The 15,196-nt window shown below is 55.2% G+C and overlaps 2 protein-coding genes across 2 annotated transcripts; both read left to right on the top strand.

The window, feature by feature from the left end:
• Positions 1 to 736: 736 nt before the first annotated feature.
• MIND_01158200 (uncharacterized protein) lies at positions 737 to 3,179 on the top strand (the record flags this gene model as incomplete). The annotated part of the gene is made up of 8 exons (XM_037368105.1): positions 737 to 930; positions 979 to 1,102; positions 1,152 to 1,313; positions 1,369 to 1,467; positions 1,854 to 2,214; positions 2,269 to 2,478; positions 2,535 to 2,767; positions 2,820 to 3,179. The coding sequence occupies 8 exons, from the start codon at positions 737 to 739 to the stop codon at positions 3,177 to 3,179; spliced, it is 1,743 nt and encodes a 580-aa protein (XP_037215031.1).
• A 9,236-nt stretch (positions 3,180 to 12,415) lies between these two features.
• Positions 12,416 to 14,787, top strand: MIND_01158100 (uncharacterized protein; the record flags this gene model as incomplete). The annotated part of the gene is made up of 9 exons (XM_037368104.1): positions 12,416 to 12,485; positions 12,534 to 12,659; positions 12,708 to 12,764; positions 12,918 to 13,036; positions 13,087 to 13,258; positions 13,574 to 13,819; positions 13,874 to 14,086; positions 14,143 to 14,375; positions 14,428 to 14,787. 9 exons carry the CDS (start codon positions 12,416 to 12,418, stop codon positions 14,785 to 14,787), a joined length of 1,596 nt encoding a protein of 531 aa, XP_037215030.1.
• Positions 14,788 to 15,196: the final 409 nt, after the last annotated feature.

Below are 15,196 nucleotides of genomic sequence, written 5' to 3'. Positions count from 1 at the left end.
TTGCCGCCGGAGGCGTGTGTAACCGCCCGGCCATCAACCATGTCGGCACAGTGGGGCCACCACTGTTGCTGGCCGGGGAGTATCTTGGTCATCGCCTACTGCCTCCGGCTTTCCCGACTTTACTCGGGCCTCCCGCATCATGCTCTGCGGTGCCTGTCGGCCATCCTGCCGATGACCATGAACGATATCGGCCACCACTGTTGCTGCTCGCCTATTGGCTTTGTCATTGGCTACCCAGTGTTCGCAGCCACATTGCGGCCACTTTTTCTACTACCTGCTCTCGCAACACCCGGTCATCGCCAGCCTCGATTGGCTCACCCGCACCACGTTCTGTGCTGGCCCCCGAGTTGTTGGCCTCCATCACATTACCCCTCGGCCATCTCACCCCGACATCGGCGTCCATTCATCTTACACCCTCTATCCTTGTCGCCCCGCAGCACACTTACCCCGGCGGCCATACCCGGCCTACCCCCGGCCTTACTTGATTCGACAATGCCACTATCTGCGCTGGCCGCCGAGTTGTCACATAGGTCTTCCATTGCCTTGGCCGTCCGGCCTTCCGAGTCCGGCCTTCTTCGATATTCCCACGTGGCAGCAAAGTCATCCTCGCCGTCGTTTGACCCCGACCTGTCCCCGACCCTCGCGTCCGCCTGCAGGGTTGCTCACCGCTGGCCTTCAACGCTACGCTCTGCGCTGGGCGGTGCCGGGTTGTTGCTTGCCCTTTAACACATACTCCATGGGCTTTGCCGTCCCGACTCCCGCCTCCGAGTCCGGCCTTGACATTCGGAGTCCCTGCCCTGGCTCCGACTGGTCGCGCCTTATCGCGGCATCCCGCACGGTCAAGCAACCTCCCTTCCGCAATGGTATCCCCTTGCTGGCGGACATGCGCACATCAACGACGTTTTGCGCCGATTCTGATGGAGTTTCAAGGTGCATTTTCCACCTCTTTTGCGCGATTCAAAGCTTACCTTTTCACAGGTCCACGCCGCCGGCAGGCATACGTCCCTGCCCTACTCGGAACACTACCAGGACAGTGTTGGACCACTGTCTTGCGCGGGGAAACCTTGACCGCGTCCGTGCGCTTTTGATGGCACTCCGGAGGGTACATTTTGCGTCTTTTTTTGTGCAATTCAAGCTCACTTTTTTCACAGGTCTGCGCTGCCGGCAGGCAAACGTCCCCGCCCTACTTGCAACGCAGCCGGGACAGTGTGGGACCACTGTCTTTCGCGGGACGTGTTCGGGGGGTGACGGAAACTTTGCGCCGACCTGTTGCTGGAGAGCCCCCTGGCGGTTTTGATGGCACTTTGGTGGAGGTGCATTTTTACCCCCGTTTTGCGTGCTTCAAGCTCATTTTTTCACAGGTCTCAGCCGCCGGAGGCCTGCGAACCGCTGGACTATCAACGCGCCCCGACAGTGTTGCCCACTGTCGCTGACTGGGGAAATGGGGTGGTGGGGTCTGGTGATGGGGTTAGACGCGTCGCGACGCGTGTTAAATTAGCGTGTCTCGTTAAACTTAGAGAATATATGGCCCTTGTCCGATTTCATACCTGCCCGGACTGCCCGAGAATGAGACCAATGCCTTGTCTCCCCAAACCATGCCCGAGACCCCCCGCCAGACACGTCCAAACCAGCCCCAAATCCATTTTTTTTTCTCCCCTACTAGGTTTATCTCGTGACTTTCTAGAGGTCCGTGCGCCTCAGAAAGTTGTATATTAGAGTACGCTCGCTCGCTCGCGACTTGGCGAGCGAGCGCGACTTAGCGTTGGAGCGAGGCGTGCAAGGGAGGGTAACATGTTATATAAGCAGATTTAATCAATCAAAATCAAACGCGCGGAGGACGCACAGACGCACAGACGGCGCACGTCCTGAGTCGAGGCGGAGGCGGAGGACGCACACACACGCACGCACGCACGTCGCGTCGTGTATACGCTCCACTCAATCGAAGCCTTGCTCGGTTGACCAAGCCAGCTTTGCTCTCCCCTCATCTTCCTCCTTTCCGCCTTGCTTCCGCCTCCTGCCCAGTCACTCCTTCATCTCGCCCACCAATCAACTCCGTCCTTGTTACCTTCACCCTTGTCTCTTCTGTTCTCACCCATGGCTGGATCGGTTCTGTTAGCGTTAACGTGGGCGGCGCCAAGAAGCTCTTCAAAGGCAACGAGCCCACCGAGGAGCTGCCCAACGCTGCCTCCAGTGCCATCCGCCAACAACCTCCCTGTTAAGCACACAACCTCGCAACCTGCAGCAAACACGCAAAGCTCGCCAGCCAAGTGGCCACCGTCGCTGCCGGTAGCAAGCTCGATGTGTTCTGGCAGACGCTCACGGGCTCCGGCTTCTGGTTCCATGATGTTGGTCCCATGATGGCCTATATGGCGGACTGTGGCGGCAATTGTGCTCAATTTGACGCCAGCAAGGCCAAGTGGTTCAAAATACAAGAACAGGGCATGGATGCGAGCGGTAAATGGGCTCAGGCAAACCTTGGTGTGTCGAATCCCATCCTCATGTTAAATCTCGTTTTGACTCACCGCTCCAAATAGACAATGGCTCTCCAGCGACCGTAACCATTCCGGCGAACCTCAAGGCGGGCAATTATCTCCTCCGACACGAAATCATCGCCCTCCACACTGCGCAGTCTCAAGGCGGTGCAGAGTTTTACCCTGGCTGTGTGCAGCTCAGTGTCACTGGCGCAGGCAAGGGTGTGCCAAGCGACAGCGAGACCGTCAAGCTTCCTGGCGCATACAAACCGACTGACGCTGGGATTCTCATTGACGTGCGGCCATTCATCATGCTTATTCGCTGTACTAACCCGTCCCCATCACCAGGTCTATAACATGAAGGGCGCCTACAAATTTCCAGGCCCAGCCGTGGCCTCTTTCATTGGTGGTGGATCTCCGGCCCCAGCACAGGGTGGCTCTGATGATAACACTACCGAGAAGCCGTCCTCCCCCGCCACCACAAAGAAGAGCACTTCCCCTCCTGCAAGCTCTACCACCAAGAAAGCTTCGTCTCCGGCTTCCTCTACCACGAGTGTCGCATCCGCGGTACCGACGAAATCTGGCTCAGCTTCCTGTCGGGCGAAACGTTCCCACCACCGCCGTCAAGAGGTTGTCGATGTCCGCGAGGAAGTCCGTCGTTCCCGGGTTCGCCACATGCATCGGGCTGGCGTTGCCCGTTCCTTCTGAGCACAGTTTTGCCATTGTTCCACCACAACCCCCGATTACTCCGTCCACATTATCTCCGACTCCCCCCCCCAACAACTCCCGTCCATCCTTTACATGACCACGTCCCCAGACAGCACTGTCTCTTCTTGATATGAACCCGCTTTCCGACCCTTGCTTTGCACCTGCTCTCGTACCACGACCGTATCGCCAGGACGCGATGCTTGTAGTGCAGCCAGTCCTGCGCGCTTATGTACCTATCTTGATGCTTCGATAGTATTACCTTCGAGCTGGGCCCCATGTACTAGCATACAGGGCTAGAATCAAATCCTAGTTTTGATTTAGACTCAGTGTGGACAGCCTTTGGGGCTGAAGTAGCAACAGCCGAGATTCAGAAATGTTGTCAATTGATCTTTCGGTGAGATATACAGGCTCCAGCGAATATCTGAGCAGTGAGCTCCAAGTCCAGAATCTTGAATTAAGGTCAGCCTCGGCTCAATGCAAACAAAGAAAAAAGACATACCACTTCCCGCCTGCATCGAGCGCGATGCCGCTATAACGCTGAGTGACGGATGTCGAGCGCGACCTGTGTATCAAGGTCAGCTTGGGGTAAATACGGAAAAAGCGCGAGATAACATACGACCAGGCGACAGTGAACCACATCCCGGCGTCATTCGTGCAGCGCAAGAGCCCAGCAAGACAAAAAGAACATCCCCCGGGTTTGCGAGCTCTCCAGCAAGCGCATCCACCAACAGCTTGTATTAAGGTCAGCTGGGGTTAAATACAGTGAGAGAGCGACCAGAGACTGACCATCATCGAGCGCGAGGGCCGGTGTCCAGCAAGAACTGGGAGTTTGCTTCAGTTTCGCCCGACTTGAGTCAAAGACATGTACGCACCAGCAACTCCGCTCACGTTTGCCCTTCGACAAGGTGAGGCTACGGACAATAGCCATAAAAGACCGCGGCAGTGTCCACACGGCTGCGACGAACGATAAGTAAGATGCAAAGCGAAGCAAAAGGAAAGTCTCACCTCTTAGCATACCGCTGGCCAAACAACCAGCACTTTCACCGAGGCGTGCTAGTGCTGCAGCTGCGTCCCCGGCAACTACGAGACCCGCGGCCCGCCAGAGTGCGAGCGCGAGTACCATCCGCAATGGCCCGCTCGCTAACCCAGTGGACGCCAGACAAGCTAAACGACATGGCGGGCAAGACGAAGGAGCGTGGGACCACAACCGGCCGGCCGGGCGCGAGGCCCGGGGCACGTGTCGCTGACCACCCTTGCCCGCTAGCCCACCGACGGACCTGCCCATGGCCCGGCCCGAGCTACGTCTTTGGCCGGCGCGCGGAAGCGCTCCAAGTCGGCAAGCAGGACGGCCGCGAGCACTCAACTCGCACAACCACTAAGTAATAACAAATCAACAAAAGTCTCCCGGCAGCTCAAAGCCGACCTTCCGCACTCGACCAGCATCACGGGCGGCTGCCTGTAGCCTTCCCCGAACCACTGCCGCCGCCGATTCCCGCCGAATCAACGTCGCTAACGAGAAGTCAGTCGGGGAACAGCGAGAAAGAGAAAAGACGCACGACACGCGGGGAACGATGCGGCCTCTGCGGCAACACAATGCCGCCCTCCCGCGATCGACCAGCTTCACTGGAAGCTATCTCCCGAGCCGCTGCCGCTCCCGATTCGCGCCAAATTGGCTATGCTAACTTGAATGTAGAGTCAGTGGATGAGAAAGCGGGAGGCAGAAACCACGCACGACAAGGGAGACGCAGAGGAGACCTGTCCATCGCGATAGCGCAGAATGTACAGCACGACCTTGGGCTTAAGGTAAGCTTGGCCTAAATACGGAAAATGACCGAGAGGACTTACTGACAACAGCACACCCTCCCAACGTTCCGCATCCAGCGCGAATGCCCGCATCGTCAACGCGGAGCAGAATCTGTGGGTTCTGGGTCAGCTTTGCCCAATTTGAAAGATAAATGAGCATGATATGCCCCCGCTCACGTTGAGTGAACACGCAATAGCGCAGAATGTAGAGCACGACCTTGGGATTAAGGTAAGCTTGGGCTAACTACGAAAAATGACCGAGATGACTTACCAGACAACATGACATCCTCCCGCCGTCATTCGTGAGTTCCGCACCCAGCGCGTTCGGCGCAAATGCCCTGCATGGTCGACATGGAGCAGAAACTAGAAGTCGGGTCAGTTTTTCCCTAGTTTGAAAGGTATTCTCCTGCTCACGTTGGCGATTGAGCGATCGCGCGTGGAGGAATCTGCACAGCTTGGTCAGAAATATGGGCAGCAAAGTAGCTCTTGCGCAAACTTGGACCGAGAAATTCAGAGCAGTCGGATGCCCGATGTTGATCAAGAACCTGCAATTAGGTCAGTTTTGGCCAAAGCGGGCCAAGGAGCAAGACGGCCTACCGGTCCCGCTCGCAGAAGGAATAAATCGAGCTCATCTGCAACGCAAGCACCACTGACTCGGACGCAAAGGTTAGCCATGTCAAAATGGGCACAAAACAGCAAGAACATCGAGGTTTGTCGACGAGCAGGCCATCTAGGACAACCAAAGGCCCTCGCTCTTCAATACTATTCACGGCACTAACAAACAGTTAGAAAGCTTTTCGACAACGATGTTAAGGACACTCACGAGGGAGTTGAAACCGGGCGACAAGGCCAGAGGGCTGACCATATAGATATATGTATTGTCTAAGCGAAGACAATATCAGCAACGTTCAATCGTGATATCTGCAGACAAAGAAACTTACATACCATGCTTGAACAACGCAATGCTTTCTTGTAATTGGCGGACAACGATGCTTCTGGCCCAACTAGCACGGAAGTTTCTGATTCGCGACACAGGCTAGAGAAATTTGGATAAGATCGATAGAAATTGGAAGGGAGATGACACACCTTTGACAACGACAACAACGATAGCGACAGCAAATAGAACAACCTTGTTTGAGGCAGAAGACATAGAGTGACTGCAACAGGGTCACCGAAAGCAGAAGAGTCAACGAAGAGAACTCACCGACACCAGCATTGCTATCCAAGAGCCGTCCAGAAGCGAAGACAGTGGTCGAGTACCATGTGGGCAAGGGCTTGAGCAAGTGTTCAGGATAGTGTGAAAGAAAGAGTAGGTAGTAGACTCACCGGAGTGGACCGAGCCATGATGCGTGCCCATTCGCATAAACGCTTGAAGATCTAAAGTCCTGCGAGATGTAAGTAAAGCGCGTGAGAAACAGTGATATACAGCGTACCTGGGAGCAGTGTAGAGCTTGCTGAGGGCGTTGGTGTTGGCGTCGGCATGGGCACGGGCTTAAAGGAAGTGCTTCTACTAAGTAGTGGTCAGCATGCTGTCGCAAACCAGAAACGTGCACGTGAGACATACCACGGCCCGGACAGGCTCCCTTTGCACTATCCCAAGGTCGGCCACTGCCCGCCACTGCCGACAGTCGCGTCAGAGGGTGGAGCGCGATTTCGATCGTGTTGGTTGGTTGAAAGTCGGGCGGGCACAGCCTCACACGGGTCGATCGATCACACGCTGACAGCGGCCTTACGAAAATTTCCCTCACACCCTCACTGTCCCCGACGATGGCGCCTCCGCCTCGGGGCCTCAGACGCTCAAGACACGGCCTTTACGCTGCCGCACATGACACGCGGCGGGCAACCCAGCCATCACGCTCGCAATCTCAAAATCTAACGGCAAAAACCATCCTCCGCCTCCCGCCAACACCTGCACCAGCCACCAAGACCATCGCCATGCTGCCGGTGACCATTGAGCGAGAACGGCCAGCGCTATCCAGACACGGCAACTCGGCAGCTGCTGCTTTTCGCCAAAGATATCCAAACGAAGCCGTTTGTCGGCAGGAGGTAGCCGCCAACGCCAAACCAGGCTCGCTCGACACGTCCCTTGCCGCCAATGACTCCGCACCCATCTCCAAGGCTCTGCAAAATAAGGTCAGCGCTTCAATGTAGAGTCAAGTCGGCCAGAACACGTACCCCCTTGGATCGCAAAATCACCCTCCTCGACGACGACACCTTCCCAGCTCCATAAAACAAGTCCCGACCTAAAGCGACGGCATCAGTGAAATAAAAAGTCTACGACACCCTTCTGTGCTCGCAAAAGCAAGTCAAGGACAACGCATCGATTCTGTATATCTTAAGGTCAGTATTGGCAAAAGTCGCGGTAACAAGGCTTACCTCGAGAATTAGACCGTCCTCCCAATACGAACGCCCACGTCATTGTCGTCTGCCATAATGTCAAGCTCGATCTGGGTCAAAATTGGGGAGAGGGAGGAAGTGGAGGCGAAGTTCTGCGATGCGGTTAGCGAGGGGGACAAGAGATGGCAAAAAGTGGACGAACTCTGACCAGAAACAACTTTCCCAACGCTGACCAACAAATGGGCGGACTGCGCGAAGACTCTGCAACAAGGTCAGCGTGAAAAGCAGTAACAAAACTTACCTCGACAATTAGACCGTTGTTTCGATCCAAATGCCCATCTCGTTGTCGTCTGCCAACAAGTTAGGCTCGAAATGGGTTAGAAGCGGGGGAGGGAGTGGAGGGGAGCTCTGCCAGGCGGTCAGCAAGGAGGGCAAGATAAAGCAGAAGGTGAACGGACGGCTACCCAACCCAAGAGCTGTCGAGGGCGAAGAAGATTCTGCAACAAGGTTAGCAAAGAAGCAAAGGATAAGTAGCACATGCAAGTAGAGGCCGATGTGCGACGGCGGGATAGGATGTTGACTAGAAGTAGTTAGTAGTATGAATGGAGGAAAGAGTGCCCACCAAGCAGGACGACGACGAGCGAAGAGCACGTGAAGTTGACTTTGGGTGGATGGTGGGGGAAGAAAGAGGGGGGGGAGGTGCGCGACGGTTGAAGGCCGTGGCTTCTTATACTCCCTCGGTGACGTACACCGCCCGGGCTGGATGCTTTCGTTATCTTCGCAAAATGCTGAGTGATTAAGTTTGGAATGAGAAGATGTTAGTTGACGACGGCTAAGCGAGCTATTTTGAGTGCCGCACTGGTTGAAGGATGTCCTTGCGAGTATGTCTGAGTCAAAACCTGGATAGATTGAGCTCGTCACGGGCATGAAATCTAGATGTGAGGAAAACATGAACTCAGCGGAAGCTTGGTCAACTGGGCACTTGGGAGACGCAAATAAACGCGTCAAAACTCACGCAACGGATCGATCTGTCAAGTGGGGGCAGTGCGGCAGTTGACTTCTCAGCCCGTGCTTCATAACACGGGCATCAATGTGGGCAACATGAATCATTTGGGAAGATCGTATATTTCCGCCGTCGCGCAAGAAATCGGACAGCCATTCAGGGTAGGGCTGAGTGACCCTGACACTTTGACGTCTTTGATCGGACGAAATAGCCCCCAGCCGTCGAGACGATGCAGGATTTTGTAGATTTGCGTTTTTGCTCGAATAGTTTAGCATCGCGAGCGTGGATAAGGGTCGGACGCAGTGGATTACTTGGGGGTAGCTGTCATCTAAAAATAGTCTGAATTGAGCCCACGTGCAAGTGTCAAGGGCGACGAGTCCGAGCCCTACCGGGTGAATTGCCTGATTTGGTGGTGGATGTGAGCAGCTGATGGCGACACCAAACTGCGCGCTCAAGAAGAACGCGCACCGCGCAAAAAATTGGCGTATGGCGCGCTGAAAAGGCGTCTATTTCGGTGTCAAATGATATCAAAATTGGAGAAAAAAGGAATTTCTCACTGTGTTGCGCAAATAAAAAGATTGGAACACAACAAGAGAGAAAACCACAGAGAACAAGAGCCAGCTGGGCAAGGAGAACATATCTGGCCACCCAGCACGGCTATTCATGTTCTCATCATCCGGCCTGTCAGCCGTAATCTTCATTTCCCGTCTGCCGTGCTTCTCAAGTTCTATCATAATAAGACCCTGAGTGCACTGCCTGTGCTCCATCGGCGGCGTTTGTTTCCCTGAGCCCCGGCGGCATTCGATTCCCTGAGCTGCATCAGGGTATGTGGCCAAAAATAGCTTGGTCTAAATTCCGCACATTACGCTTCAAGTCAAGTATCTTTGTCATCATTGCCCCCCATAGGCTTGCAACCTTTCCTCTCAGCATGCCCGCTCACGACTCAAAAGGCCGTCATCAACCTGGGGAGCATGACCAGGCCGCCGAAGCTTGGCCGCATCAATGACAGGCCATCCCGAAGGCAACCGGCGATCCAGCATCAAAGCCGCCCGCCATTTCGGACATGGCTCAAAAATAGTCCGCAGACCAACCACCCCTTGAACCCTCCTTCCGATGTGCCGCACTGCGCATGGTCATGATGCGCCATCGATACTCATCATGCGCATAGTCCGCCCTTTGGCATTCAAGGCACCAGCACGGGCAGCTAATTTTAGCCCGCACCACCTGGCCCTCGGCAAGCCTAGGCCTCACCATTCGCCGTGCCGTCGATTCGCCGACCCTGAATCGGTGACAGCGTGCTTGACACCGGTGATGTGCACGTGATTTCCGTGGAGAAATCAAATCATCAACCAAGTCATGCGCTACTTCCTGGCTTGTCTTCACTCCCCCACCACGACGCTTGTCGACGCATCCCCCATCAACAAAGGTATGCTCGTTGGTGTCCCGTCACTGCTCTCGCTCATCGCAACCCCTACAGCAACTTCTTCGTCACCCTACTCAACCTTCAAGTCGGGCATTTCATGACTGTACAAGAACTCCCGGTTAGCACTGGCGGTTCTTCGACATCCAAGGCCATTTTCTGCCTCCCGTACGTGTCTAGCTGTAAACTTGGCAGGGTTCTGACCTGTTTGACAGACGCAACTCGTTGTGTTTATTGACCAACAACGACCACCAAAACTCTTCAAGCCTGCCTCCTAGCGAGTCATGGACGTCTTGGGCGAGCACCTGTAGGTATGTATTCTTTCTCCATAAGCTCTGGCCTGCCTCACACCGTGCTAGTTTCGAGTCGTTCGGATGGGGAACTTCTGCTCGATGTTCTGCTTCATCTAGGCGTCGCTGCCGCTGCTTCTACTGGCGCTGGCGTTTTGGTCTGCGGCACCATCACCCTTACGACTCGGAGGGGGGACACTCTGCGGAACCCTTGTTGGTATGTTTTTCCCTTTATCATATTGTGTACAGTACACTAACATATCGACCAGATTGTCGTCACGGGTGGCTACCCAATTTCTCGCTAGAGGGTGAACCTCTGCTTGGACGTCGAGTTCTTCTCCGTAAGTTGTATTTGCTCTTAACATAATAAGTGACTAATGTCCGACTTAGCCTCGCTGGTGTTCTTATCGATCGCAACCGCAACGGGAGGAAACTATGCTGGCGGCAGTGCTCCTTCCGTTTGTATCTGGTGGGGAACCTTGCTTGCGTGCGGAACTCCGGTATGTCCTTCCTCTATCCTATCTGGGATAAGACATTGACGTTCTGACTTAGATACATGGCTGTTATTGGCTTCCGAGACGGTGAACCTCTGCTCGGACACATTATTGCTGCTCGTAAGTTGACTCCGCCAAGTATGTATCGTATAGTATTGACGTATGACCCAGTGTTGTTGTCAACCATGACTGCGACTATGTCTAGAGGGGGAACCTCTGCTCGGGCTGTCCGTAAGTCGTCGCGCTTATGTGTATATGATGTCATGCTAATGCCGGGCTTAGATTCCTTGTCATTGTCAACAAGGCAACGTTGCTGCACTAGCCAAAGTATGTCCGTTCATTGCTTATATATATATATGCTGACCGCCTATTCAGAGCTCGCTACCCGTCTTCGACCAGAGGGGGAACCTCTGCTCGTATGCCCAGACCATCATTGGCCGCCATCCATCCGACACTACCATTGTGCGCAGGACCGACCACGACTATGACGTTGTTTAGAGGGGCAACCTCTGCTCGGGCAGCGTGTAAGTGGTCGCGCTTAGTCGTGTGATATAATGCTGATGCTGATGTGGGGCTTAGATTCTCGGTCGAGGCGGGGTTGCTATGAGCGCCAGAGGGGGAACCTCTGCTCGGATGCCGAACCATGCTGGTACGTTGTGATTTCATTTGTTCTGCTAAATGTCACTGATGTTGTGTCCAGATGCGCTATATTGCTTCTGCGTCGGACTTCCCGGGCAGTATCTTGGCCGTTTTTGGACTGCACTTAGCGCTTACGTAAGCACATTTGGCTGATCTTTTGATGGTCAAAAAGCTCATTTTTTCACAGATTTTCACTGCCAGAGGCCAATGTACCGCCCCGACTGCGGGGCTTCCGGCGACGTGCTCGGTTTTGATCGACAACTGGTTGGCCGATGGTGCCGCCGCCCTCGGCATCGGTCGGATCTGATGCCATCATCAGATTTTGATGGTATTTTTAGGTGCATTTTTACCCACTTTTAACTGAATTCAAGGCTCACTTTTTCATAGGGTTTTGCCGCCGGAGGCATGTGTTACCGCCTGGCCATCAACCATGTCGGCACAGTGGGGCCACCACTGTTGCTGGCCGGGGAGTATCTTGGTCATCGCCTACTGCCTCCGGCTTTCCCGACTTTACTCGGGCCTCCCGCATCATGCTCTGCGGTGCCTGTCGGCCATCCTGCCGATGACCATGAACGATATCGGCCACCACTGTTGCTGCTCGCCTATTGGCTTTGTCATTGGCTACCCAGTGTTCGCAGCCACATTGCGGCCACTTTTTCTACTACCTGCTCTCGCAACACCCGGTCATCGCCAGCCTCGATTGGCTCACCCGCACCACGTTCTGTGCTGGCCCCCGAGTTGTTGGCCTCCATCACATTACCCCTCGGCCATCTCACCCCGACATCGGCGTCCATTCATCTTACACCCTCTATCCTTGTCGCCCCGCAGCACACTTACCCCGCGGCCATACCCGGCCTACCCCCGGCCTTACTTGATTCGACAATGCCACTATCTGCGCTGGCCGCCGAGTTGTCACATAGGTCTTCCATTGCCTTGGCCGTCCGGCCTTCCGAGTCCGGCCTTCTTCGATATTCCCACGTGGCAGCGAAGTCATCCTCGCCGTCGTTTGACCCCGACCTGTCCCCGACCCTCGCGCCCGCCTGCAGGGTTGCTCACCGCTGGCCTTCAACGCTACGCTCTGCGCTGGGCGGTGCCGGGTTGTTGCTTGCCCTTTAACACATACTCCATGGGCTTTGCCGTCCCGACTCCCGCCTCCGAGTCCGGCCTTGACATTCAGAGTCCCTGCCCTGGCTCCGACTGGTCGCGCCTTATCGCGGCATCCCGCACGGTCAAGCAACCTCCCTTCCGCAATGGTATCCCCTTGCTGGCGGACATGCGCACATCAACGACGTTTTGCGCCGATTCTGATGGAGTTTCAAGGTGCATTTTCCACCTCTTTTGCGCGATTCAAAGCTTACCTTTTCCCAGGTCCACGCCGCCGGCAGGCATACGTCCCTGCCCTACTGGACACTACCAGGACAGTGTTGGACCACTGTCTTGCGCGGGGAAGAACCTTGACGCGCGTCCGCGGCGCTTTTGATGGCACTCCGGAGGGTACATTTTGCGTCTTTTTTGTGCAATTCAAGCTCACTTTTTTTACAGGTCTGCGCTGCCGGGCAGGCAAACGTCCCGCCCTACTTGCAACGCAGCCGGGACAGTGTGGGACCACTGTCTTTCGCGGGACGTGTTCGGGGGTGACGGAAACTTTGCGCCGACCTGTTGCTGGAGAGCCCCCGCGGCGGTTTTGATGGCACTTTGGTGGAGGTGCATTTTTACCCCCGTTTTGCGTGCTTCAAGCTCATTTTTTCACAGGTCTCAGCCGCCGGAGGCCTGCGAACCGCTGGACTATCAACGCGCCCCCGACAGTGTTGCCCACTGTCGCTGACTGGTGGAAATGGGGAGTTGGGTGTCTGTCCGCTCGGTTTGATGGGGTTAGACGCGTCGCGACGCGTGTTAAATTAGCGTGTCTCGTTAAACTTAGAGAATATATGGCCTTTGCACGATTTCATACCTGCCCGGACTGCCCGAGAATGAGACCAATGCCTTGTCTCCCCAAACCATGCCCGAGACCCCCGCCAGACACGTCCAAACCAGCCCCAAATCCATTTTTTTTTCTCCCCTACTAGGTTTACCTCGTGACTTTCTAGAGGTCCGTGCGCCTCAGAAAGTTGTATATTAGAGTACGCTCTCGCTCGCGCGACTTGGCGAGCGAGCGCGACTTAGCGTTGGAGCGAGGCGTGCAAGGGAGGGTAACATGTTATATAAGCAGATTTAATCAATCAAAATCAAACGCGCGGAGGACGCACAGACGCACAGACGGCGCACGTCCTGAGTCGAGTCGAGGCGGAGGCGGAGGACGCACACACGCACAGGCGCACACACGCACAGGCGCACACACGCACACAGTGCCACGTCGCGTCGTGTATACGCTCCACTCAATCGAAGCCTTGCTCGGTTGACCAAGCCAGCTTTGCTCTCCCCTCATCTTCCTCCTTTCCGCCTTGCTTCCGCCTCCTGCCCAGTCACTCCTTCATCTCGCCCACCAATCAACTCCGTCCTTGTTACCTTCACCCTTGTCTCTTCTGTTCTCACCCATGGCTGGATCGGTTCTGTTAGCGTTAACGTGGGCGGCGCCAAGAAGCTCTTCAAAGGCAACGAGCCCACCGAGGAGCTGCCCAACGCTGCCTCCAGTGCCATCCGCCAACAACCTCCCTGTTAAGCACACAACCTCGCAACCTGCAGCAAACACGCAAAGCTCGCCAGCCAAGTGGCCACCGTCGCTGCCGGTAGCAAGCTCGATGTGTTCTGGCAGACGCTCACGGGCTCCGGCTTCTGGTTCCATGATGTTGGTCCCATGATGGCCTATACTATGGCGGACTGTGGCGGCAATTGTGCTCAATTTGACGCCAGCAAGGCCAAGTGGTTCAAAATACAAGAACAGGGCATGGATGCGAGCGGTAAATGGGCTCAGGCAAACCTTGGTGTGTCGAATCCCATCCTCATGTTAAATCTCGTTTTGACTCACCGCTCCAAATAGACAATGGCTCTCCAGCGACCGTAACCATTCCGGCGAACCTCAAGGCGGGCAATTATCTCCTCCGACACGAAATCATCGCCCTCCACACTGCGCAGTCTCAAGGCGGTGCAGAGTTTTACCCTGGCTGTGTGCAGCTCAGTGTCACTAGCGCAGGCAAGGGTGTGCCAAGCGACAGCGAGACCGTCAAGCTTCCTGGCGCATACAAACCGACTGACGCTGGGATTCTCATTGACGTGCGGCCATTCATCATGCTTATTCGCTGTACTAACCCGTCCCCATCACCAGGTCTATAACATGAAGGGCGCCTACAAATTTCCAGGCCCAGCCGTGGCCTCTTTCATTGGTGGTGGATCTCCGGCCCCAGCACAGGGTGGCTCTGATGATAACACTACCGAGAAGCCGTCCTCCCCCGCCACCACAAAGAAGAGCACTTCCCCTCCTGCAAGCTCTACCACCAAGAAAGCTTCGTCTCCGGCTTCCTCTACCACGAGTGTCGCATCCGCGGTACCGACGAAATCTGGCTCAGCTTCCTGTCGGGCGAAACGTTCCCACCACCGCCGTCAAGAGGTTGTCGATGTCCGCGAGGAAGTCCGTCGTTCCCGGGTTCGCCACATGCATCGGGCTGGCGTTGCCCGTTCCTTCTGAGCACAGTTTTGCCATTGTTCCACCACAACCCCCGATTACTCCGTCCACATTATCTCCGACTCCCCTCCCCAACAACTCCCGTCCATCCTTTACATGACCACGTCCCCAGACAGCACTGTCTCTTCTTGATACGAACCCGCTTTCCGACCCTTGCTTTGCACCTGCTCTCGTACCACGACCGTATCGCCAGGACGCGATGCTTGTAGTGCAGCCAGTCCTGCGCGCTTATGTACCTATCTTGATGCTTCGATAGTATTACCTTCGAGCTGGGCCCCATGTACTAGCATACAGGGCTAGAATCGAATCCTAGTTTTGATTTAGACTCAGTGTGGACAGCCTTTGGGGCTGAAGGAGCAACAGTTCAGAAATGTTGTCAATTGATTTTTCGGTGAGATACACAAGTTCCAGC

Source organism: Mycena indigotica (assembly GCF_014461135.1).
Source record: "Mycena indigotica strain 171206Taipei chromosome Unknown Mind.scaff0011, whole genome shotgun sequence".
In the NCBI taxonomy this organism is placed as follows: domain Eukaryota; kingdom Fungi; phylum Basidiomycota; class Agaricomycetes; order Agaricales; family Mycenaceae; genus Mycena; species Mycena indigotica.
This window is presented reverse-complemented; position numbering and strand designations above follow the sequence as displayed.